Raw genomic sequence first — 24,235 nt, 5'->3', positions numbered from 1 at the left:
GGGAAAAGGGAAAGGAAAGGGGAAAAGGGAAAGGAAAGGGGAAAAGGGAAAGGAAAGGGGAAAAGGGAAAAGGAAAGGGGAAAAGGGAAGGGAAAGGGGAAAAGGGAAAGGAAAGGGGAAAAGGGAAGGGAAAGGGGAAAAGGGAAAGGAAAGGGGAAAGGGAAAAGGGAAAGGAAAGGGGAAAAGGGAAAGGAAAGGGGAAAAGAGAAAGGGGGAAAGGGAAAGGGAAAGGAAAAGGGGAAAGGAAGGGGGGAAAAGGAAAGGAAGGGGGGAAAGGAAAATTAGGGGGGAAAGGATAGGAAAAGAGAGGAAAATCCAGGCTACTGAAATGGTAATTAGAGTGGTTTTGCGCCACTGAGAAGAGAAATGCTGCAGAAGAGTCTGTAGATGAGGCACAGTTCAGCTGAGGCAGTGAATTCTCAGAGACAGCATGTCCTTGCTGCGGCGCACGGTGCCTCTGCTGCGTGTGCCCATCTGTTCGGGGAACACTCTCCTGCAGGGAGCACGAAAATCCCCAGACACTTCAGCACAACAGCGGGCTGCAGCATGGAAAGGGAACGAAGCTGTACTGACATCCAGGGTGAAGCCCGGCTGCAGGTCCCAACTCCATGCAGGACATAGGGGTGTCAGAAACACCCCACAAACCTGTGAGCTGGAGACCTCTGGGACACCAGGTCACTCTGAATTCAGACATACCCATTCTGCAGTGCTTGTGCTGGTCGGTGCTGAACAGGAGCTCTTGCTTTTGACGTTACCCAGCTAGGAAAGGTAACATCGCTTTGGAGTGAAGCTAAAGCAGAGCAGGCTTTGGGAGCATGTGGATGGGGAGCCAAAGTGGTGATGATTTTTCATCTGCTCTCCCACACCCTCAGTCCAGGTACAAAGAATTTGGTGAAGCTTGCAAGCCTCTCCAACTGCAGGAATAGCTTCAGTTCTGCCCACAATGGCAACGACATACTGCATGCTCTGTGATCGTTCTGGACAGTCAGGTTTAATCCAGCTATTGATTTACCGTGCAGATACCGTTCTTAGTTCACAAAATTTAGCCCCTTGCCAGAAGTTTTGTGGTTGTATTAGCAATAAAATGCTGCTGCTGAATGAAGGTCTTGTGCTTCCTCAGCAGTGAATGATGCTTAGCTATTGAGCTGCTGTTATTATATGCACAGTTGTGTCAAGAGCAAAAGCAGACTAACCTCCCATTTGTACCGTCAAGTACAAGCTAGGCCAGGAGCTTTCTACCTGATTTTTCTCTTTCCTCATGATCTTTTCCCTGTATCTTCTACACTAGACTCCACCTGGCCATCAGGACAGAACCTCTTGCCTTCCACTTTCCACCTCAACCTGCTTGTATCCAGCTGTCATTGCCTTGGCAGTACTCTCTTACTGGACCAGATCTTGGGTCCTATACACAGCTCAGAGGTTGAAGCCAGTGTAAATGAAGCGTGATCAGATTATCTGCACTGTTCCTCAGTCCAAACCACCAAAGAATCCTCTAAGGACACGTAAGCTCCAAAGAGGTGCCCGTGTCCTCTGCCTAGTCCTCTGTCTCAGCAGAACTGGGCTGATAGACATTCTTATGACTTGGATCAAATTCTAGCACTGAAAGGCAGTGGGAAAATTGTAGACATGGTCTCATTGTTTCACCTCATTACAACATTCGTCTAGCTAGAAGGTGTTGATTTCCCTGCTTGCCTTCTTTTTTAGGACTAGCACATCTGAAGCAGCAAATGTTTGCAGGCTTCAGTCCTGGGCTGAAGCTAAGGAAGAGTTTGGTTATTTATACCCTGCAATGAGACGGACTCTTCCAGTTCACACCACCAGTCTGTAGAACTGCTGCAACTTAATGGAGCCACCTCAAAGCAGGAAGGTCACGGAGTGTCCTTCTTTCTCTTCCACTATGTCCAAATATTTCACCAGTCCTGTAAAATGGGAGAAGGTGCTGTTTGCCTTGCTGCATCTTTCTTCCACTTCCTAAGATTGAGTTACCAGGACAACAAAGAAGGGTAGGAGGGAAGTGCGTATGTGTAGCTCTGCAGGAGTAACCTCTTTGCATGCCTTCCCACTGGAAGACATTGGCAAGCAGTATCCGTTCAGTGGAAGGTGGGACTTGGGTTTCAACTGAAAGCTGTTGGAAGCCCGACTTCCCACACTGATCGTCTTCCCTGCACGCTAGCAATGCCCAGTGAAGTGATGTATTCAGCTCCAAATGGCAGCTGTACAAACGTCTATGACAAAAATCAATTTAAGGCATAGTATAAAGGTAGCCACTGCTTTGGCAAAGTACAACGAAGCCATGGGATGCTAGGATGGGATGCTAATGTTATGTATGAAGTTTTTCATGCTTGAGATTCCCCTGGATGAGGCCCTTTTGTACAAATCAATATCCAGAGTCGAAGTTGTGAGCTGTTCTTTCCTCAGAACATCCTCTTTTGCTCACATCTACAACAGGAACAGAATCTCTGACCTTAACATGCACTTGTCAGTCTCATGACAGGAGAAGTGTCTCAGATCCAGTCCCAGGCTACTTCTTCATATCTAAGGAGCAAGAGTTCTCTGTGGCATCTGGAGAAGGGCAGAATTTGACAGAACCATTAGGGTTTTATTGTCAAATCCAAGGCCTGGGTAAGCAGCAGGATGGCTGTCAGGGAATTCAAACCTGTTAAGCTGAGAGTTTTCCTGATGTTACTCTTTTCTCAGGCTAGGTGATTGGAGAAGAACAGATTTACTATCCTATGCTCATCTTCCTTAGACATAATACCTGATTACCGCAACTTCAGTGCTGATGGATCTTGGACCAGAAGGTTCTCTGCACGTTCTGATGCTCCAAACATGCTGTCAGAGTAAATATCCTGCAGAGAAACCCCCTCTGAAGGGCAGTGGCCCTTCCCAAGGCAAACTAAGCATCAGACATGAGGGAGGACCACCTATAGGTATGCCTCTCAGAGTCTCTTTGCCAAGAGGGTCCAAAGAGGGCAGCTTTTAGAAGGAACAGATGGCAGAGGGTTTTCATGTCTCCTCTGGCTTTGCCTTCAAGGCACTCAGAAAAGCTGGCAATACAGGAGGTGAAGAGCCAGAGGGAAGCATAAGCACTCCGACTTGTGCCATGTCTTGCCCACCATCTCAGCTTCATCTACCTTGAGCGTTCCTCTGCCTGAGGCTACAGAGAGGAGCCAGGCAGAAGCAAAATTCCTGTCTTCACTTGGCGTTCTAATATGAATTAGTATTTTGGAAAAAAAAATAAGAAGAAATCATTTTCATTTTGCTGCAAACTTTAAACTTGACCTTGAGAGATTTGAGCTTTTATTCAGCTTTTGGGGTCTCCTTTCACAGCAACCAAGACGGGGCAACCACATGAGCACTAGGGAAGTTACTGAAAGGTCAGAATATTTCAAAGATTAAGGGGGTTATAAATCAGAAGAAAAAAGAAGTCAGAAACAGTTTCTTAAATTAAAACCAAGGAAGAAAAGGCACAGGGAGGATCAGAGAAACACCCAGAGCTGGACACACAATGTTGGTAGCTCCTAGCATCTGAAAACTGCGGAGTGTGACTGCAATATTGCAGAACTGGCTTTCAAAACTATGAGATGTTAAAGCACAACAGTTGAGGACTGTTCCCTTGTCCTATCTTCTAGCTGTTTAAGACTCCTATTTTTAGTGTTTTCCACCATAACCATTATGATTAGTTTTCAAATAGAAAAATAAACTCTGAAAAATGGAGGAAATCACATGGTCAGTACCAGAAGACTGGCAACACCCGTTTCTGATGTGATATATATAGAATCACTGAAGGCCTATCTGCTCTTAAAACTGGGCTGCTGCAGCAGGCTCTAAGAAATGTATTACTGGGAAACAACAGGCTAGTGAAACAGTTCTGGAGTGAGCAGATTTTCATGCTGGTTAGCTAAAAAGCTCTGAAGAGAAAAAAGGCTCTTTGCTTGTTTAGACCTTCAAAGGAAAAGCACAGGAACAGAGCTACCATGGGTTGGACTTTTCTCACTGTGGTACATGAATATTCTGTGTAATGCCCAAGGATGCTGTTCCTGTTTCTGGCAGAATTTGTCTTCAGAATGTATTTTTTCTCCACAATGTTGAGCGTTATTTCAAATGAGACAGTGATGGCTCTTAGTTACAGGTTTCTTTTTTACTGTAGGGATTTAAGTGTGATACAAAAGTCTTTACATTTTAAATCCATATGCAATTAGTAAAAAATCTGGTGGCAAAATTTGCTGAACTCTTCAGTGATTCATTTAGACTCTGATCTTGCAAATACAAGCTATGCTTAAGCATAAGAATCAGCATATAGATAGGACCAGGAATAGCTACTGAATAGGTGTCTTTTGTCTTCATTAGGATTATTTTTATGTGCAAGGATCAATTTTATATTATGTGTTTGGTAGAACCTCACTCAACAGCTGGAAGGGGATGAAAAATACTGCAGTATTAAGACTATTTCAACCTTCATATTAAAGCAAGGCTGAAACCTGCAATACCCCTCTCTAATAATGAAAAAAAAAATGTTAACAGGTCCACTCTGTTTAGACAGACCTCCTGTTACTGCTGCACGTGTTTCTACCTGACCATTTAGGTTTGTTTCAAAAAACAAGAAGGAATCTGTTAAGCTTACAGTCAATACACTCAGTTTCCAGATTCTCCAGGCAGAATATTAAATTACCCATGCTCTAATTTATGTTATTAATACAAAAGATGAGGAATTAATATTGATTTCATCCCTCTGGTATCTGGCTTCCTTTCAGAAGGCTGATTGAACAAGCATGTTACAACAATAAAAGAAAAGATCTTAGTTGACTTACCTCCACTTTAAGGAGTGCACAGCCTTTCAAGAACTCTTGAATATTACTGATGCAGTCAGCTTCATTTTTAGGCTCCAGGCAATACTGAAGAAAGAAAATCCACCGAGATCATTGCATCACCTTCCATATAGCCTCTATTCAGAAGGCCTGCATGAATATTGACATGTGCGTTTTATACTGAATTAGGGAAGCTTCTTAAGGGGGCGGATGGGGGTGGCAGGCAAGCTGTTGAAGCAGGAAGAAAGAGCCACTAGAGGAAGTGATGCACACATCGAAATGGTCGGCATCTTGTTTTGAATGTCAACATATGACAGTGCCCTAAGTGACAGTGGGAAATTGATGACCTTTAAGAACACTCTGCCCCCAACCATGACATATAAGCAAAAGATAAGGAGCTAGCAAAACTGATTTTTGCATAACAAATAAAGGCTCCTGTTTTACAGGGTGGAGAACCTGTTGGTTTTTTTTAAACAGCTTCTCTTCTTTGTTGCCATTTCCTATCTCTCATTGGACTCCTTCCCTTTTTTTCTCCTGCAGTTACTTATGACACTTTTGGACTGTCTGAAAATATGCCTCATAGAACTGTAATAGGAGGCACTCATATGGCTTAAATGGCTTCAGTACCAATGGATTTGCTGGCCTGGGGACAGTTCAAAATGGCATGGATGCAATGTTTATTATTTATTCCTAACCTAATCTGCTTCTCCAGTATATTTCCTGACTAACAAAGTATTTTACAGTAAGAGTTCTGAAAGAGTGAATATATTAAGTTGTAATTAATGATATTTACATAAATACAGACTAACTGCATATCCTTCTGTTCAAAACCAAGATATTTTGACCTCTGGTAGGCCCGGTATTTCCTGCCACTGAATGAAAAGGCGTAACTTGGCCAGCTGCAACCTTTCGGGTTTCTTTTTCTGGCTGTAGCGACAAAATCAAAGAATTAAAGCTACAATCATACTTTGCCCTCAATTAGATATAACTAGTAACTGAATTGTAAAACATTCATCTTTCAGATGCTTCTTGTTCATCTTACTTACCAAAGAAATCTGTACCTCGAAATGACCAGGACAATATTTTACTGAGCAGTGCTCCGTTTCAGGCTAGCAAAATACATCTTGAAGAGTTACCTTTTCTGCAGATCCCGGAAGAAGTCGATTAATGAGTTTACAAAGCACAGTTCCATCTTTCAGAGAAGTTTTCAGGAACTCTTCCGGATCATCTACTATTTTCTTAGGGGAATTTAAAACTCCTAATGAAATAAGCCACGTTACAATTTGTTCTTCTGGATTCATCGTGGAGAGTTCTGCCGCCAGCGCAGTTCTCCTGTGCAGCAGCTTGCTGGAACCCACATCCGTGATTACATCTTCCTGCCTCTGCTGCTGCTTGCTGAGCTCAAGCGTGAAACTACCTTTTTTTTCGCTCAGCACAGAAACTCACCAAATCTTAAGACCCAGAAGTACTGTTACTCAAAGGTAAGAAACCTTTACTTAAAGTTTCTAGTGCTGTTACTTTAAAAAGAGACAGTGAAAGCAGATCTTTAACTACACATTTTCCACATTATTGAAAATAGAAGCATTTTATGTGGATACTTTTTCCACCAGAAAGATCTTACCTAGTGACTTCCTCCATGTGGCAGCTGGCATACTATCATCTGGTAAACTTGGTCTTAACTTGTGGCTATTACCCAAAAAAGTAAATGTAAATTTGTCTTTAGCACTGTAAATAATGAACTATTTGCAGCATTAAAACTGAACTTCACACTAAAGATGCTTGGTGGGAAACATCACACTAACTTTAAATAAACATTTTTTAACTTTATGTCACAAACCTAGTTATTAAAATTGCCTTTTATAGTAGTTTTCTATTTTCAAGGCTTGATTTTTGAAAATAAATTCTGATCATGCACTTTATAAAGAAAAAACTTGTTTTTTCGACTGTTTTATACAAGTAGTGCACATATAATCCATAATGGTTTTTTGGAAGGTGATAATCTCTGAAAACATACATCTGGGTAACTTAGAAAAGCTCATAAATTTAACTCATCCAAAGCCAAGAATGAAACTTCCCAACTATTTTACTACTCCTATTAAAATGTTCCTTTCCACCAGCTCTTCAAGATCCATTCTATGGAGCAGCATCAGTTTTTCACCCTGTTCTGGGAGAGTATTAACCATCACTATTGATCATACCAATTTAGAGAAGTCCAGTCATCTTGCCATTTTCTTCTCCTTTTTTAACTGTCCTTTCACTAGAACAGATGGAAAATGAAGCAACTCTATTTAGAATGCCAAAGAAGTTGGAGCATCATGGATTGAAGCAATAAAACAAGAACAAATTATCCTAGAGACCAGAATTGCTTGGTGACAATATTCTGAGCCAATTCCTAACCCTGTTACTTAAAGCAACTGTTTTCAAGACATCAGCGCTCTCAAACTGCTTAGGCTAGTAATTTAAAGGGTCAGGAGAAACAGAACAGCAAGAGGAAAAATTATATACGATAAATATGCATGGCTTTGTGTCTCCACTTTCCAGGTCTTATGATTGGTACTAGGACGTACTTAAGGATAATTCTTAACAGCCACCAGTAAGAAATCAGAATTGCCTTTTTAGGGTTAGACAGACTTTTGACCTTTATGAGGAAACAAGGACGAGTTCCGGTTCTCTGTTGTGTGGAAATACTAGTAGTAACACATAGCTGCAGCCAGTGTGAATGATAAAGCTGGCTGAAGCTAAATTACAAAACTCATTGCCATCTGGTGAAGTACATCTACAACTATCCATACATGTGCAAAACACTTCAAATTTATGACTAATTACAAGAACTTTAGGGATTTTTTTTCCTTCTTCCAGTTCTCATGACCACCACTATTTTGTAGAAGTCGGTACTTGCAGTCTCCACTTTTCATAGCCTGCTTTTTCTTTTTCCAAATCGGCAGTAGGCAACACAACTGCAAAGGCTCATTCATCTACTGGAGACAATCATTTGTATATGTAAGACATCCACTTCAGTCGTTTCATCAGAACATACCAGTTTCTGATGTAAAGAGAAATATTTCAACACAGGGAAAATTACACACCTGCTTCATTAAACTGTGTTACAAACCTGAATACACAAAGAGTACTTCACCCACTCCCTCTTCTAAAGCAAACCTTTGTGTAGATAGGCAGGTTTAGTTTCATGACTATTTCACATGCAGCTGTTGCAGCCAAACAGGTGTTAATGGTTGCAACCACAACTAAATGAAAACACTTCCCACATCTTCAACACTTACCAACTGCTTGAAAGACCTGGAGACATAGCATATTCAGAAAACCCCCAAATTTAAGGCATTTCTGATGAGGAAGGCCAACCTCGCATCTTTCAGAAAGGACCCATCTAAAAATCTTCCAGTTTGTTCGCCCACGCCTACACAAAAATTAATTCGGTGACAAAGCCAGGGTATGAATGTATAGCCACCAAGCAAGGAACAGTTTCTGGTCTTTGTAAAAGAATTCAACTTCGGTTATTTGCCGACAGGGAGAAATCAAATTAATTGTCGATCATCTCTTACAGTGTCAACCTCCACCCCTAAGTTACAAATAGACTTTTATTTGCAGCCTGATTTACACCACTGATGACTATATAACACAGTTTAAAAAATAAAAAGCGGGGGAGGGCTATACCAAGTTATCAAAGGACTCTGATGGCATGTACATCAGTAACAGCATGGTAACAGAAGCAAGTTAAGAATAGCATTCAGATGTTCAGAAAACATGCTGCAGTGATTCTCCTCACTTGCTTTTATGTCACCGGCTCTTTTTTTCAGCATCAAGGGAAAACACCCAATACAAAGAACAATACTGGAGTATTTTTCTTCTGCAGAATCTACTGATGCCTTACATTTAAACTAGTGACTTTCAATGATGAAGTTTCAGTCAGTGCATGAGCTAATTTACATCGGCAGTACATTCTCACAATTTAGTATTTTAGGCAGGTATCAACCTTTTTTTGTATGTTAGCTCATATGTTGGCATTACATTTTAGTTAGGATGATCTGGTTCAGCCTAAACAGCAGTACCCAGACTGTAAGCTACTGCTGAAAAAGGAGTCTCTTAATATTACAGCATATTATTATTTCTTGTAGAAGATACTCTCCGACACCACTTTTTAACAATAAACATCCATCAGTATGTAACACTAGCAATCTTTTCACCACGCAAATGTCACTGAGTAACAGGTATTTTTTTTTAATTAAAAAAAACCCAAAACCCGTAATGCTTTTTTTAACAGTAAATTTATTAGCCCTGGGAAATACTGCAATTCTACCCATTTGCTACATACAGGCAGACTTACTCCTAGAATCTGCAGTCCGTACCTGAAGTTTTAAGTGCTATTCTTATCCCACAACCCAAAGGTAGTTTTAAATCCCTCGACAAGGTACGCATGCTTTTTCTTCTTTAGCTACTCATTATAAACTGAGCATTAGCTGTTTAAATGAGATCAGTTTATGTCTACCACAGAAGTCAATATGAACTTTTTTAGTCATGACTGAGTACTGCAGTCAATCTGAAGTTAGTTTTCTATATGAAATACTGGCGCCTGAGGATTCTTCTCACTTACACTGGCACATCAATGTGTATGTAAGATAAAAATGCATCAAGGCAAAGTTTTGATGAAAGCATCTTGTTGCAAGAGATGCAGTGCTGTCTGGAGTTTTGCAGGAAACGAGTGCATAGAAGAACACTTAATTATTCTGGGGATTTATCACTAATAGCATCTCAGACAATTATAAAACTGTTAAGGTAAGAATATAGTAGAACTTTTCATGGTTTCTTGGTGAAGAAGAATTTGTAACAATGTAGTCCTCTGTATTTTGGAGGACTAAAACTCACTTTTTTTCAGCATAAATGGAAAGCACCCTATTTAAAGGGCAGCCCTGGAGTATTTTCCTACTGCAGAAGCTACTGAAGCACGTATACTGACTAAAAAGAATGCTCACTCTTGACTCTTGGAAGATGTTAGCTATGGCAGACAGAAATTGACTTCCACCTGAGAATTTTTTTTATATCCAAGAGATTACTAGTGCTGCTTTCAAAGGCAACTCCTGAATGATAACACAACCCTCTAAAACAAATAGTGGGTAACACCACACTCAAAAGCCAAGCTTTGTCAGTTGCGTTTTGTTATCCTTCGATTTTCCAACGCATATCCACTGCTGCACTGCCGCCTTCTAGTCACCACAACTGAAAAAAGAAATGCAAGTTAGTACGCTCTCAGAAACGGAAACAAAAAAGCTAAATAATCTTCCAGTTGATTGTTTTTATATACACGCTGCATACTTTTGGATTATATTCAATTTGTCCCAACAGTATGAAAATACATCAACAGCCAACTACAATAATCAAAACGATCTGAGGACTACTTGTATTAATGCACGGTCCTTGTACAGCATTGTCTCCAGAGCAAGTACTAAGTAAAGCCTCTCCAATTCCTGTGTGTATTCCCCCTCCAAACTCTGCCTACCACAAAATCCCACTAGCTCTTGACCACCTCAGCACAATACTCAGGAGCCCTGTAATAAACTGGTACATGCACTGGTACTGATCTGTAAAGTGACGTACTATAAATTAAATAAAACTTGTGATCAAGAGAAGGCAAACAGCTTGCTGATTAGTAGAATTACATCCTTATTTTTTACACAGTTAGTGTTACCTTTGCTGCCATGAGTTACGTTCTATTTACTGCGCCCTAACTAACATTCACACCATACCTGTTAAGAATCTGGAAATGTTTATAAGCTGCAGAGTAGGCTGAGAAAGTGAGCTTTTATCTTGAATATCTTTATTAATTACAACATGGCCCACTACCAGCAGTAAGTGACAAAACAGATCTAGTGAATTGAGAAAAAAGCACTTTTATTTTTCCAAGAGAGAGAAGCTTTTTCACCTGCCAAGAGTAACCTTCTGCTTCCCAGGTAATATAGAGAATTGAAGCGCACACATATAAAGAAAATTAAAACATTCTGACACAACCTACACAATGATTTGGCAAAACTTTTGAAAGTCACCTAGGATGCTGCATATTAAAAGACAGTATTCCATCTCTTTATTAGAGGATTCGTGATCTGGATCAGCCTCAAACCATAAATTTAGAAATTGACTCCTGCTCATGTTTTGCAGGTTGGTGAGGGAGCGAGGGAGAAGTGCTTACTTTTAGACATATTTCCCTAATCCACTTTGGTGCCACAGTACTGACATTAGTGATTTTTCAATGAAAAGTGATTTTTTTAATGAAAAAGGTTAGGTTTTTTAATCTTTAAAGAGATACCTATAGTTCAAATGGTGTCCTTTCCAGGAGGATTTGTGATTTAAATATTTCAAGCCATGCTTAAAAGGAATGCAAAGATAAGCAAAGTAACACTTTTTGTTGGTTGAAATTTTATCAAGTGACAGAGAAATAAAAAAAGTTGGTCAGGTAGCAGCTTTTATTTCATTTAACTATATGCTTCCTTTGACTCAGAACAGAAAACACTCATGATGCTTCTGTATTTGATCTGAAATACAATCCAGTACCCTGAAATAAAAGTGTGGTTTTTTTCTTCTTTATCAAGGTAACAGCAGCAATTTATCAGGACTATTTACAAAACATTACTGGCATATTCTGACAAAGGCACTGCACAGCTATATAGTTGCTGTTGCTGAGACTCCAAGAAGAATGAATTGTAAGCCAACTGAGACTACAAACATCACACAGTACGCAACAGAACCTGTCCATCACACAAGATGGAAATTCCCTGAAATCAGTAACCATGTGGCAGATGAACAATACTGTACCAACTACAGCTTTTTCTTTTCACCGTTTCAAAGTTGGTTCTCAAAAGCAATATTTGAAACAGCAAAATACGTTCTTACATTTACAGAGTACCTTGAAAACTAATTAAAAAAAGACAAAAAAGTACACACGCTTCTTACATAAATACCTCCCGTGGAAAAGAGATTTGTTCGTATCCTTCACTCTACACTAGATTTCAACAGATTTTGCACACGTTAGAAGTTTATTTCCTTTTTTTTATGTAACAATTATTTAGTAGAAAAGTTTTCCGAAAAGCTGTATGACAGCCACTATCACTTTCTTGTTTTCCTGTTGAGTTATCAGAGGAACAGAAGAGACGGTCACTCTTCCACATGAAGTCTGAAGACAGCTGCTCCTACATCTACTTGAAAAATAATTTTAATAGGGTAGGCTTCAAAGTCATGAAACACAGCTGACCTACAAAGTTTTAAACCATTCTGGAGACACCTGGAAGTCTGCAATTTAATCCAAGGATCCCTGCAGAGATCAATTCCTAATCAAAGATTATAGTCAGTATAATCATTAAATTGCATGTTCTGCATTTAGCAAGACAGATTAAATGTCTGTACTGACATCTATTAACCCAATTCAGATTTTTATGGTCTGGTCTTATAAAGATTCCTAGACTAAATACTCTCTACAGCATGATTTAAAGTCCATTTGTAATCATATTTTATGTTCAGCCATACCCGAATTGGACCAATTTCTGCAGATGAGAAGTCTCTCACTGTAATTCCAAACTTGGTAGGATTAAAAAGCCTACTTAAACCTCCTCCTCCAAAATTCAAACAGGAAGTTGAAAATATTATTTAGCCACGAATAATGTCCATCTAAATTTATAAACACAGAAGCACCAAAACCCCTCCTTCCAGCTATTACACTAGTACAACATTTACCTTATGTATTGGTGCAGGCACCACTCATCTCTGCCATCAACACAGATGAACCAGCATTACTTCAGTGGCATCTTCTAGAAGGTATCACCCTGCAGTCAAAAGAAGATACAACAAATTGAAAAAAGTATATTTTACAGCATAAGTCAACCTATAGTGCTTCCCCCCACCATGTAAAAAAAGTCACAAGCTTGGGTTTGTGGATTATTCTGTTGCAAGTTTTACTACTTCTCTTTTAAGTGGTGGAGGATTCACTGGCTTGGAATGGACTGGAATGGCTTAGTGATAGGTTGCATGGCTTATGGATTCTCATTCCTTTTCAATGGTGCACTGCCATGTTAAATCCATAAGTTGAACGACAAAATTTACTGAGGACTAAACAGTAGTACAAAGCTTTTGGGTTTGTGGTTTGGTTTTATTTTTTTAGTTGGAAGTCTTCACGTCTATTATATTCAAGAGCATCTTTTGAACTTCATGGCTTTACCTGAGTCATAACAACTTGCCACAGGTTCTGCCACATGTACTAGATATCCCTCTAACGCAGTGTCAAACTAAACAGTCAGGCATCCAACTAAACGTCAAGCTTGCAATGGCTTGCTTCAAACTCCCAATAGCCGAGTTGATATTTGTCAATCTAAACCAATTCCTGATTTCACAAGGCTTTAATTTTGTTAAAATATAGTATATGCAGCCTCTTTAAGCATCTTCACTGAAAGATACTGGGCACAAAATACCCCCTCCCAACCCTACTTGGCAATATCCTGTCTACAGTGAGCTGCATTATGTCTTTAGTTTCAAAATTGGTGCCATAAATGCTTTTATCCAAGAAGAAATGTTGAATTTGGAGAACTTCTAATGTATTTGAGTATTTCTTTTCCTTTTTTTTTTTTTTAATCTAGACAGCACTTCCATTGCCATGACGTGCAGCTTGTCTTACTGTACTAGAGGAAGATAACTTGGTTCAATTTTGACTTAGACTGAAAAACTAGTTTGCTTTGCTTACCATCTTTGCTGTTTCACAGGCATTTGATGCTTTAAATCAGCTGTGGAATGCTGAAAGATTCACTTGTTTTTATGAAGCCATAAGCCTTTGAGAAGTTGGAGAGAAAGACTTCTTTGCTTATCTTATTTTCTCCTTTGGAATCAAAGATGTTCCTTTAAAAGTGAAACACTACAGAGTTGCAAAAATTTGAAACAGTATGAGTAAGCATCGTTTTGCAGCTTCTTTTTTTGATGGAATTGGTCAATTTTTTTTTTTATTTTTACAGTATTCTGTGGCCGACTTACATGTACATGATTTATTTGGAGGGGAGATCTTTTCAAACTCCCCATGAAACAGTAGGAAGGCAGAAAATAGTATTATCCACTTGTTTTGTCAGGTTAAGTGAATGATATCCTCTATTTTTCTTTACACAAGGATCTGAAGGCATTTTGTATTGGGAACACTGTGACTTCAAATTCTAGGCACAACTGAACTTTGTGTCGAATATCCCCACCACCCTCCAAATCACAAGCAATATTTTGTTTAAGAATGAGATGCTGAACATGTAGAACAATCCACCTCCATGTTAGATGGTTAGATGTTGTGTGGAAGATCTTTAGAACTGCTTGTTCCATTCATGAGGAAAATCAGATGGGAAGTGTCGCATTTCAGGGAAACTTTACTTTGAAAATTACAACACTAGTACACAGCTCAAGTTTTATACATTTAACATTTGCTTTTTGAAAGAAATGTTAACAATTTTGAAATGAAATTAAACATTGGTTTAACTTTTCCTCACAAAAGCATAAAAGTCATGGAGGGGAAAACTTAACAGGCAACAATAAAAAAAGGTAAAAACAACTTTTCCTTTTAGTAGTCCTCTGGTAGTAAAGATAGAACAACTTCCACTTTTCATTTTTTTGAGAAGTAATCTGTCTTGGTCCAAAAGTTTAAGAGTGTTTTTAGTATCTGCTTCTGCCTCCACCTCTATCGGATCTGCTTCCACCACGGCCACCACCTCTGGGTGCTCCGCGGCTTGAACTACTGTAAGAATCACGAGGAGGTGGATAGCCCCTTTCCATGGATGGGGGAAGACCCCTGTCTTGTCTTCCAACACGATCACGGCCACTTGAGTAGACATCACTTCTGCTGCTTGAGTAACTTTCTCGGCTTCCATATCCATCTCGTGTGCTGCCGTAATCATCATATCGACTGCTTCCACCATAAGATGGCGGGGGCCCTCGTGCAGGTGGAGCACTACGTGAGTTACCTGCAGGGTCAATGGTCAGGTAATATGGCAACACCATAAGTTATATATAACAATTTCAATCTGAATTTACAGAATTGCTGTATTTAAATGTTTACTGCTACTCTTTTTGTATGTATTGAGATGTTCTTAATATAATCTGCCACATTAATGGTATTTAAAGTGGGGATTGCATATCAGGCAGTGAGTGGATTTAAGGACTCTGAAGGAATGAAGACGGTGTTTATTCAGGCAGGCTCTTTACTGGGTATTCCAGAACAGCTTGTTATTTTATAGAAGAAACTCAGCCATATTTTCCAGAGATAGTTGCAATTCTGAACTGTTGACTTTGCTTCTTTAGCTTATAGCTTATTTAACAAGATGATCAAATGATAACCAACAACTGCACTTTCACTGTAGGGGAAAAAAAGCGTGCCACTTCCCCCTAAAACATGAGCAACCTAGTAAAAGTCAGATTTTATGACACCTGTACAGATTACTACATGATCCTCAAAATGGATTCTTACCATAACTCTCATATGAATCTCTGTAGGAGCCTCCACTTGGATGATCTGAGTAGTCTCGGTCACGTCCACCACCGTATCCATCACGATCACTATAGGAGGAAAGACTACTAAGACTTAGTACAGACCAGTAAGATCACAGCAAGAATAAAATGACAGGGAGAAAAATCCAACAGTAGGTACCTATATCCCCTAGAGGGGTATTCGTCACGTGAACTGGAATGACCATAATCACGATATGCGTAGTCTCGTGGAGGTGGTGCGTAGTCCCGTGTATCTCTGGAACTGGGATAATCTCTGCTTGAATAACTATAAAGAACAAGAATTGATATGTTAGCCATATGTCACACCTCAAAAGATCAGGGATCAAAATCCTTCTCTGAACAACAACAACAAAGCCAAACTAAATTAGTAAAAAGAATTTACCCGTCTTTAGTGCTATAGCCATCATCCCTTGGAGACATGTAGACATCTCTTCGTGATGGCATTGGTTCTCTGCGTGGAGGACCACCATAACTGTCTCTTCCACGTGACACAGGAGCTTAAGAGAAACAGTCCATATTTTTTAACTTAATTAGCATTTAGCCACACAAAAGACTCCTCAAGGCAAGTAAGTATTACCAGACTGTTTATAGCTATTTAAAAGTATCTCTGTAGCCTACATATGTAATACTTCACATTTCTGCCTGGACAGTTTTAAAGCTGCACTAGAAGAAACACAACCATCAAATCACACTGAACTGTTCCAAACAGCAACAAAATTACCTTCTTATGAAAAGAACTGATAAATTAGAAAAACAATGCACTATCCCACAGCAGATTTAAGTTAGAATCAATGATTTGCAACAGTTCCTGAAGGAAGACTAAGGTGCTACAGCTAAGCAACAAAGTAATTCATGAAGCCCTTACCTCTTCCCCCCATACTACTGCTACGCACTGGTCCTGAAGGTGCAGATCTTTTAGGTGGAGGGCCTCCACTTCGTGGAGGTGGTCCTCTCTTCATGGGAAGTGGCCCTCGAGAAGACCCTAGAAGGATAAGCCATAAACCAAATTGTTATTTCTGTGATATATTCACCTGTATGCCCCTAAAGCCTGAACTACAATAACCTATGTGCTATTATTACCACTATGTGATCAACAGTAAACCTCTAAAATAAGACCTCAAAGCCTTCTCCTGTGTTTTGGCCACTACTAGATGCTACTGGCAGAATTGAGAGCCCACCAAGTTAACTTTCCACAGCCTAAATTCCTGTCAAAAACTGTCTTTTAGAACTTATCCAAAAGCCACAGGGTGTGACACAAGGGAGAAAGACAGCTGCTATCTGTAATCAGTCACAGCTTTAATGCTCAACAAGTTAGTGTTCTCAGAAGACAAGAGCCACCTGGGAAGATGTACTAGAGAAGATCCTACATAGAGAGGGAACAGAGGCCCTACAGAGTCTGTAGAACCTACTACACAGACTCTGCAAGACAGGAGTTTTCACTATTTCCAGGGTTTTTTTTCCTGCATTACAGCTTTTACTGTTATACCTCAGGTGCTGCTTGCTTTTTCTATTAAGCAACAGTTTTGTTTTGATACTGAAGTCTCTGAATAAAAAGCTATATCTTAAGTTAAAGAATATCCAGTATCAAGTAATGTACTATCCTTCCACTTAAGAAAGCTTCAACTCAACACACTACTATTTTATAACAACAAACAAGGCTTAGCTTCCCTAACTCCCACTATGATCTGGAAGGATCAGTCCTAGAATTTAGTAAGTTTAGAGCTCTTGCTAGTAAGAATGAAAGGCAGTTCCCTTTCCCTGGTGGAAGAGAATCGCTTTTTCAACTTGAATACCAGAAAGCTTCCTTTCTCACGTGCAGGGCAGGAGTTTTGCTTTTCTTTCACAGCCAAAAGTCAAGTGGAGTGTTAGTTGTAGAAGGGAATCTTCATATTTGAAAGCCTTTTCTTAAGGTGTACTTGCCTAACCAAAAATTTGACTAAACTGCCGAGATCATATTTCATCATTTTAATAAAGAACAAGGAGTGCACTATTCGGCTGTTTGACTTTTTTTCCAGTAGGATTATTGTCATCTTCCAATGGGATTGTCTTGTATGTTGTCCAAGTATATAATGAGAGAGGTAAATACATACCCAAGTGACTCCCTCTTGAAGGTGGTCCTCTCGCGCCACTTCCGCCTCTTCCACCTCTAAGGCCCCTGGGAGGACCTCTGCTTCGTGGAGGGGGTGGCGGCCCACGCCTACCACCACTTTCAAAGGATGGCTTGGTTGCTTGTTCCACTTTAATTGCTTTCCCATCTAATGACTAAAGAAGAAGCTGCTTTACTTACTGCTCAGTCACGTTTGTATTTCTTAAATTAAGCCCCTCTTGCTTCACTATTATAGGGCTTCCATTTTATAAAGTTAGAGCAACTCTAGAACTGATTTCAGTCTTCAGTATTAGTGCCCATGTACTCAGCAGCATGTTGGGCCTAATTTCTACAGTACTTCATTCTTGTGGTATTGATGAAAAAAAATACAGAGCAGCATCAGAAAGGACTTTCAGTGAAAACACAAGCGTCCAATGATTACGGCAGCCCCATGTCATTTATTCTGTAAATGAAACATGATTTATGATCTCCAATTTACTTTCAATTGCCATGGACTTTTGTACCAAACTAGGACTGCACCAGTAGTTACAGGATTAAGCTGAAGGTATCTTAGCTTCAGTTGGGATTTCTGGCAATGGGGAGGCCGTTTAGTACATTTTCTTGATGTCCTGATAAAACGGTGATCACTGAAGTATTTAGGAGTAATTTCAGCATCTACAAAGCAGACTGAGCATGATAATTCACCCCTCTTTTCTACTGTTTCAAGCTGGGTTTTCAAAAAAGGTGACTGACACAATTTACTCTACTACTTGCTTTTCCAGAGTGGAGGTGCTTTGGGTTTTTTTTTTGTTTGTTTGGGGGTTTTGTTGTGTGGTTTTTTGGCAGGGGAAAAAAAAGTGGAAGCTTTTTCTGGAATATAAACCTGCAATAACAGGAACTGTGCAGCCAACTATTATACCTCAAACATGAGCAGGTGGTAAGACATATTGAGTAACTCAACCTGATTAATCAAATTTCTGTATAAACTTTCAGACACCACACATTTGGTAATTATAGCAGAGCCAAGATCACAAGCTCTCCTGAAGTTAGGTTACTGCACATCTATCCTGGCAAACATGGTTTATTTGCCTTTTTTTAGCAGTTAAATATTTAACTCTGCTATGACAACTAATGAATTATACAGGTAGGAAGTGGTTTCTACCGCTAGTAATGTCTTACTCCCAACTGCTGATTGTATTTTACTGAGGTACTGAATCTTTTTTGTTCTCCACTGAAATCTAGCCCTCTCTGAAATCATCCACTTGAGTAGCTCACGTATTCTGCCACCATATGTACTTGTAGCTACTGTTCAAAAAATCCATGTGTATATCCACAGGTCCAATTTAACCCATTGTGAGGAAAAAAAATTCATACTAGCAAAATCATACTGGTCTTGGCTTTGACTTAATAGAAGTCTTTTACTTATGGAAGGTTCCTCAATAAGCCTTTTCACATGACAAGCTGAAACATTCCAGGAGCGAGCATTAGTGCCTCTCATCACTGGAACTTCTCAGTTTGTATCGTATTATTTTGCCATTATCATTCATCTGTCTCTGGCATCCTTCTCAAAACAGTAACAGTGGGCTTGAAGCCTTAAGCTTTGCCATCATGACCACTGTTGTCCTCAATTTCATGGCAGATTCTTGACAGCTTGTTTGAAGTTTAGAAACCAAACACCATCCCCCTGTGCTAGCATGGGTTCTGAAAACCTGGATGCTAGGTCCAAGTTCTTCCCTTTTTTATGTAGGAGGTACAGTTTTCCTTATCATTTATCCTCCTATTTCCTTCTGCCTTGCACTTACGCATCTTACCTAGGCAAAAGATAGGTTTCTTTTGAAACTGCTTTATGCAAGCAGTCTTAAAAAGCTATACCTAAGGTCCAAAAAGACCTTTCATTAGGTCCAAGAAGATTATTTCTCTTTTGTTAACCACAAGATACTTGTCAAAGTTTGTTGTATTTTTAAAGCAGAGGGGACAACTTCATTTTATAGGTTCTTAGCTCAAAGAAGAAAGGTCTTATCTCACTGAACAGATAAAACTCACACAAGCCATCTCAGAATAAGGATTTTTTTTTTCAATGAGCCCAAAGCACCACCTGCCAACATGAACACTCTTAGTTGGTGTTTATAACCTTGAGTCAGAGTGTTACAATAGCATTTTTAGCATATGGGCACCATGAAGTGGAGTCACCTTGGTGCTAAAAAACAGGAAAGTAATTTAAGATATGAGTCATTTAAGGATAATAATAGATTGGCAATTGTAAAAACTCCTATATGTGGAATGAACAATCTATAAAGCTTTGCAAGGTGAGCCAGGGAACCTTAACCAAACAGAATCAGAGAACTGTCCTGCAACCTGTTCAACGTTCCAACAGAAGAGATGAATGAAATTTAGGAAATTTTGGGAGTGGGGCAGAAATCCAGTATTCCGAAGAAACTGTTACAGAAATTTGCACGAAACTGCAACCTAATGCCACGTAGGCATTTCCTCTCCAATGGATCATTTTACTGTTGATGCTGCAGTGACTCCACCATTCCTCTATGTTCCTTGATGGCACATCAAGCGGGCTTCCTTTCACCAAATATATTCACAAGAACTGAAGATCATTTCTTATCAGGCTGAGCTTCTATGTACTGTATCACTTCTTCACCAAAAGAACTGGAAACACTTTCTGTTGATTAGAGGAAGACAACCTTCAGTAGCACTGAGTACAGTTTAGACTGTTGTTTGTATTATAGTATTTGCTTCCAACCTCTTAACACAGTCCAGCTGGCTTGGCAGATCTACACTGGAACTAAATCTTTGGCTTGTCCTGGATGTTTCCTCTAAGGTCATATCCTCTCTTTAATTATCCATTTTGTCCTCAGGACTTGAAAATCAAAAGATCATGAGAACAGCCTACTGCACAGAATGACCATTACAGACTTGGAATATTCACACTTGTGTCCAGATTAGCATCTACCCTTCATGACATCAGGATGTAGTCTTGACCACCATGAATTAAGGTTCTTCTTAAAGAAGACTAGTAATTTGTTATGATAAAGTACTTCTAACATTTCTTCTGTGCTGCTCAGACACGCTAACATTGTTCCAATTCTGTAGAGAAGAAATTTAAGTGAAAAAATCTCCACCCCCACTCCAAAATCATTATCTCCTGACCTCTTTCTGCAGGACTGAAATTAATCTTCAACAAGCAAGCTTAGACTAGTCTATGCTTGTCCCATTTTAGAATGAAATATAATTAACCCCTTCCTTCCCCCCACCCAGAAAGGAGTAAAACATTGGATATATGTTTTTCATGAACATTTGCGAAGCAAAAAAATCAAATGCAAATTCACTCTTGCAGAATCTATCTAAATCGGCCTCTTCTACGGGCTGCAACTTTGAATTCCTTTGGAAAGACAGAATGAGCAACACACTGGCGATGCAGAACTCTTCCCCCTGGCTACAAGTCAACTTCTTTCAGAGTGCTTGAACTATCGTCTGCACAGCGCTTCTGCTGCTTCATATTAAGTGCCTGAAATTCTCATGAGTGCTCCGATCCATCATTTCCAAATAGACTGAAAAGCTCCCAGTTCTGACTTGTAACAATCTCTTCCCACAGTATGCCTCAAACATTGCTCCTCCTCAGATCTAGAATGCAGAGTCTTTTTGAGGTACAAGCAGTACTTATTGTCCAGAAGGGTCTCTGAAGATGAGGATGAGAGACTACTTCATGAACATATTCCACATCTTTCATATCCATGGTCAAACCAAGCTAGACCAGTACAGAACTGGAACTCTACACAGCAGCACCTAAAGGTTTACATTGAAAAGGTCACTCTAGGCCAAATCCCAAGCGAGGATTTTCTTTTCAGACACTATTTTATGTTCCAGTTTCAAAGCAGATGAAGGTACTTTTAGATTTGTAGTGTTGAAGACAGAAACCATGAGAATGATGATCCACAAGGCAGTATTTTCTAGCATTTCTTGACAATGATGCAGATGGTGCATTCCAGAACACGAAGACATCACGTCAGCCACAAACAATCTCATTTAGCTACTTCACTACACATTACTCTCCTAAATGTTTCCAATGTGACCAAACACATGCCACAACATTCAAGATTCAGAACAGTTGGTGATTATTTTCAGAGGGATTTTCACTTGAAAGCTGCACTCCACGAACATTTAGGATTAGTGACTGAACTCCTTTCAGTCTGACAATTAGTTGCTGGTGCTTGAAGTTACCTTATGTGAGGGTTCACTGTAATGACTACTACAGAGGAAATCAGTATTTAAGAACTGCAGTAAACAAGTCTTCAGAACTGTAGCAAACTACACAACGGAGAAATAAAATTCAATAAAAGGAGCACCTTTAAGGATGTTTAGGCTGGTAGAGAAAAGACATTATCTGACTTGTCACTCTCTGCCTTGGCAAAAACTATGAACTTGTTTAAAAAGGAAGCAAGTCTCCAAAGAAAGTAATACTAATTGTCATGAGGTTGTCCTGAAGCACCCAGAAACTACGTACACACAGCAGAAAACCTGCTGTAACACAAAATAAGGAAGTTTTAATGTTTGTGTTCACTGTGAACACTGCAGCAAGCTCACTTTCTTATTCCCAAAGTACAAATATGTTACACTTTACTTACTGACCTCAATGACTGACATTTTTCTTTCACTTCAATGTCTCACACTAACAAGACAAACAGCTATCAAAATCCCAAGTGTTAATTAATCAGAATCAGTAGAAGCTTCTTCACCTTACGTGAATGGCATCTCAGAGACACTACGTAGAAAAAGGCCAACGCAGCACGACCTTAACACAACCATTCAGATTATGCATTGAACACCAGTCTGAAATTCAAGTTAACTGAGAAGACGTCTTTCACTGCCTAAAGAGACAGAACCTCTATGACAATAAGCAGCTATATTGACCATTAAGTTGCAAACTTGCATCTAGCTTCTCAAACACGTGCCAGAACAGACACAGATCACAGTAGCCTGCATTCCTTTGAGAAACTATGCTGGTATTTATCTCGGAACTTTTCCTCCAAATTCCTAAGTTTTTCTTTTTAAAGATGTTACATACGCATTAAATTTTTATTTCCTGTTAAAGTCATATTGTTGCACTGTAGAGTGTAAACAAGCAAATTCAATTGCTGGCTAACTGCAAAACTATTTAACTGGCAAGATGCTCCTTATACATGCCAAGTAGATTTATGATGCAACTCACAAATGTAGGAGGTTATCTACAGATCACCAGATAGCACATCAACACTCCAGCAAAGTAGGGAAGTCACATTAAACCCATGTTAAGGGAACCATTAATAGTTTTCAGGTAAGTCACTTCCCTGAACTGTAATTTACATAACACTGTATTCCAGTATGATAAAAACATTATAGGAGACATGCAAGAATGAAGAGCTGACTAATAACAAGCCCTCCATCACCAACTGAAAAAAATAAAAAAGGAGATTGTAACTGACAGTCAGACTTCACTTTCTACAGTCACATCCATAATAAGGAAAAAGTGATTTGAGCCTCATGGAGACAGAGACATTTTGCCAGATTTGAAACTGGGACTTGTCTCCAGGATCTTCTAACCCATTGTCTTTCCAACTTTTATTACTAATTAATTTACCATAAAGATCAATACTGCTGGTCAGTAGCAACAGCAATATATAATTGGTCTTAATTCCTACCTTTCCATTCATATCTCTGGCAGCATCTTTTGCATCTGCTGGACTCTCAAACGTGACAAACGCAAATCCTCTGGACTTGTTGGTTTCACGGTCTTTCATCAAAAGGACTGCAGAAATAAAGTCACATTACTCTTTCCTGTAATTAGGTACTAACACTTAACCTTTATTTAACCTTTTAAACTCAGAACTTCTTAGAGGACATGAAAGCACCATCATTTCAGATGATCAATGCCAAAAAAGTCATCATAGCTATGTTGTTGCTTTTTATTTTTTAGTATTTTAAATCACAGGGTTTTCTGTTTACCTTCCACAATGCGTCCATATTTGCCGAATACAGCCTCAAGGGCTTTTTCATTAGTCTCTGTGTTCAGGCCCCCAATGAACAGTTTCCCAGGACGATCTGCTTCAACCATTTTGATTCTGCAAATGACCTATTAAAAGCGTAAGGTTGTTATTAACAAAACATCAGACTGCAACAGAGACTTCCATACCACTTCATGGAGTATAAATTACTTCTTTCTTCAAAAGCACAAGGAAATTTTCTTGAGCAAGATGACAATTAAGAGATATGAGGTATAAAGAACATAACATTAAAATTTTTAGACTGAAGGAACTAGTAGTACTGCCTTCAGTTACTTCTTCACATCTATTTCAAATAGATTAAGTTAACTTTAAAGGAGTGGAACAAAGCACTGATGAGAAGTCTCTTAAGATCAAGTAGTATTGATGAATATGTAAAGTCCTTCAGGATTACTGCCTTTTCGCCTCGATGGTAACCCTAGCATCTAAATCCTGCTATAGATATTTCAAGAAATTTACTTAGCATGTCAAAGTAGTACCAAAATATTAACTTTAAAGTCAGCCTGAAACAATATTCCACATTAAACTCATTCTTTAAATTATTTAAAGAACATCAAGAGTACGCCAAAATCCTGGCCTACACAATGCGTCAGCCTGAACGGATACCAGACCATCACTGCAGCGCTACACAGCAAAGCCACGGCTAAGGCAAGGCGAGAGGACTTAATTAAAAAAAAAAAGCCTTAGACAAAGCAAAACCTCGAAGCGCCTGGCGGAACGCCTGGCGCCTGTGGACAAACGTTACCCGGTTGCCTCCCAGCCCT

General features: G+C 39.4%; 2 protein-coding genes across 6 annotated transcripts in view; both read right to left on the bottom strand.

Annotated features, from left to right (window-relative positions):
* Positions 1-6,474, bottom strand: part of ARHGEF6 (Rac/Cdc42 guanine nucleotide exchange factor (GEF) 6) — a 38,614-nt gene extending 32,140 nt beyond the window's left edge. For all 3 annotated transcript variants that reach the window (XM_010572458.1, XM_010572459.1, XM_010572460.1), the window contains exons 1-2: positions 5,945-6,474; positions 4,812-4,895 (exon numbers count right to left, since the gene is read on the bottom strand). In XM_010572458.1, coding sequence (XP_010570760.1) covers positions 4,812-4,895; positions 5,945-6,109 — 249 coding nt within the window. In that variant the 5' untranslated portion in view covers positions 6,110-6,474. The remainder of the gene's footprint in view (positions 1-4,811; positions 4,896-5,944) is intronic.
* A 7,709-nt stretch (positions 6,475-14,183) lies between these two features.
* On the bottom strand, positions 14,184-23,563 carry RBMX (RNA binding motif protein, X-linked). Of its 3 annotated transcripts, none has more exons than XM_010572455.1 (8): positions 23,416-23,563; positions 23,112-23,218; positions 17,429-17,600; positions 16,204-16,320; positions 15,721-15,835; positions 15,478-15,603; positions 15,298-15,401; positions 14,184-14,794 (listed from the first exon to the last, which is right to left on the bottom strand). In XM_010572455.1, exons 1-8 carry the CDS (start codon positions 23,522-23,524, stop codon positions 14,487-14,489), a joined length of 1,158 nt encoding a protein of 385 aa, XP_010570757.1. In that variant the 5' UTR covers positions 23,525-23,563; the 3' UTR covers positions 14,184-14,486. The 3 variants fall into 3 exon arrangements, with proteins under 3 accessions (XP_010570757.1, XP_010570758.1, XP_010570759.1); XM_010572456.1 differs by having other exon boundaries at positions 15,298-15,386; XM_010572457.1 differs by having other exon boundaries at positions 15,298-15,386; positions 17,438-17,600.
* Between the last annotated feature and the right edge of the window lie 672 nt (positions 23,564-24,235).

This window comes from Haliaeetus leucocephalus, unplaced genomic scaffold (assembly GCF_000737465.1).
Source record: "Haliaeetus leucocephalus isolate CR32 unplaced genomic scaffold, Haliaeetus_leucocephalus-4.0 Scaffold340, whole genome shotgun sequence".
Taxonomy (NCBI): Eukaryota; Metazoa; Chordata; class Aves; order Accipitriformes; family Accipitridae; genus Haliaeetus; species Haliaeetus leucocephalus.
The sequence above is the reverse complement of the archived record's forward strand: the minus strand, read 5'-3'. Positions and strand labels throughout refer to the sequence as shown.

What these genes read in the sequence shown, in the direction of transcription:
- RBMX (XM_010572455.1), bottom strand. Translation starts at nt 23,524, where the DNA reads ATGGTTGAAGCAGATCGTCCTGGGAAACTGTTCATTGGGGGCCTGAAC. An exon ending in GGCTATAGCACTAAAGACGG is followed by an intron (nt 15,604 to 15,720) that starts GTAAATTCTTTT and finishes TGTTCTTTATAG; the next exon opens with TTATTCAAGCAGAGATTATC. An exon ending in AGATTCATATGAGAGTTATG is followed by an intron (nt 14,795 to 15,297) that starts GTAAGAATCCAT and finishes TTGACCCTGCAG; the next exon opens with GTAACTCACGTAGTGCTCCA.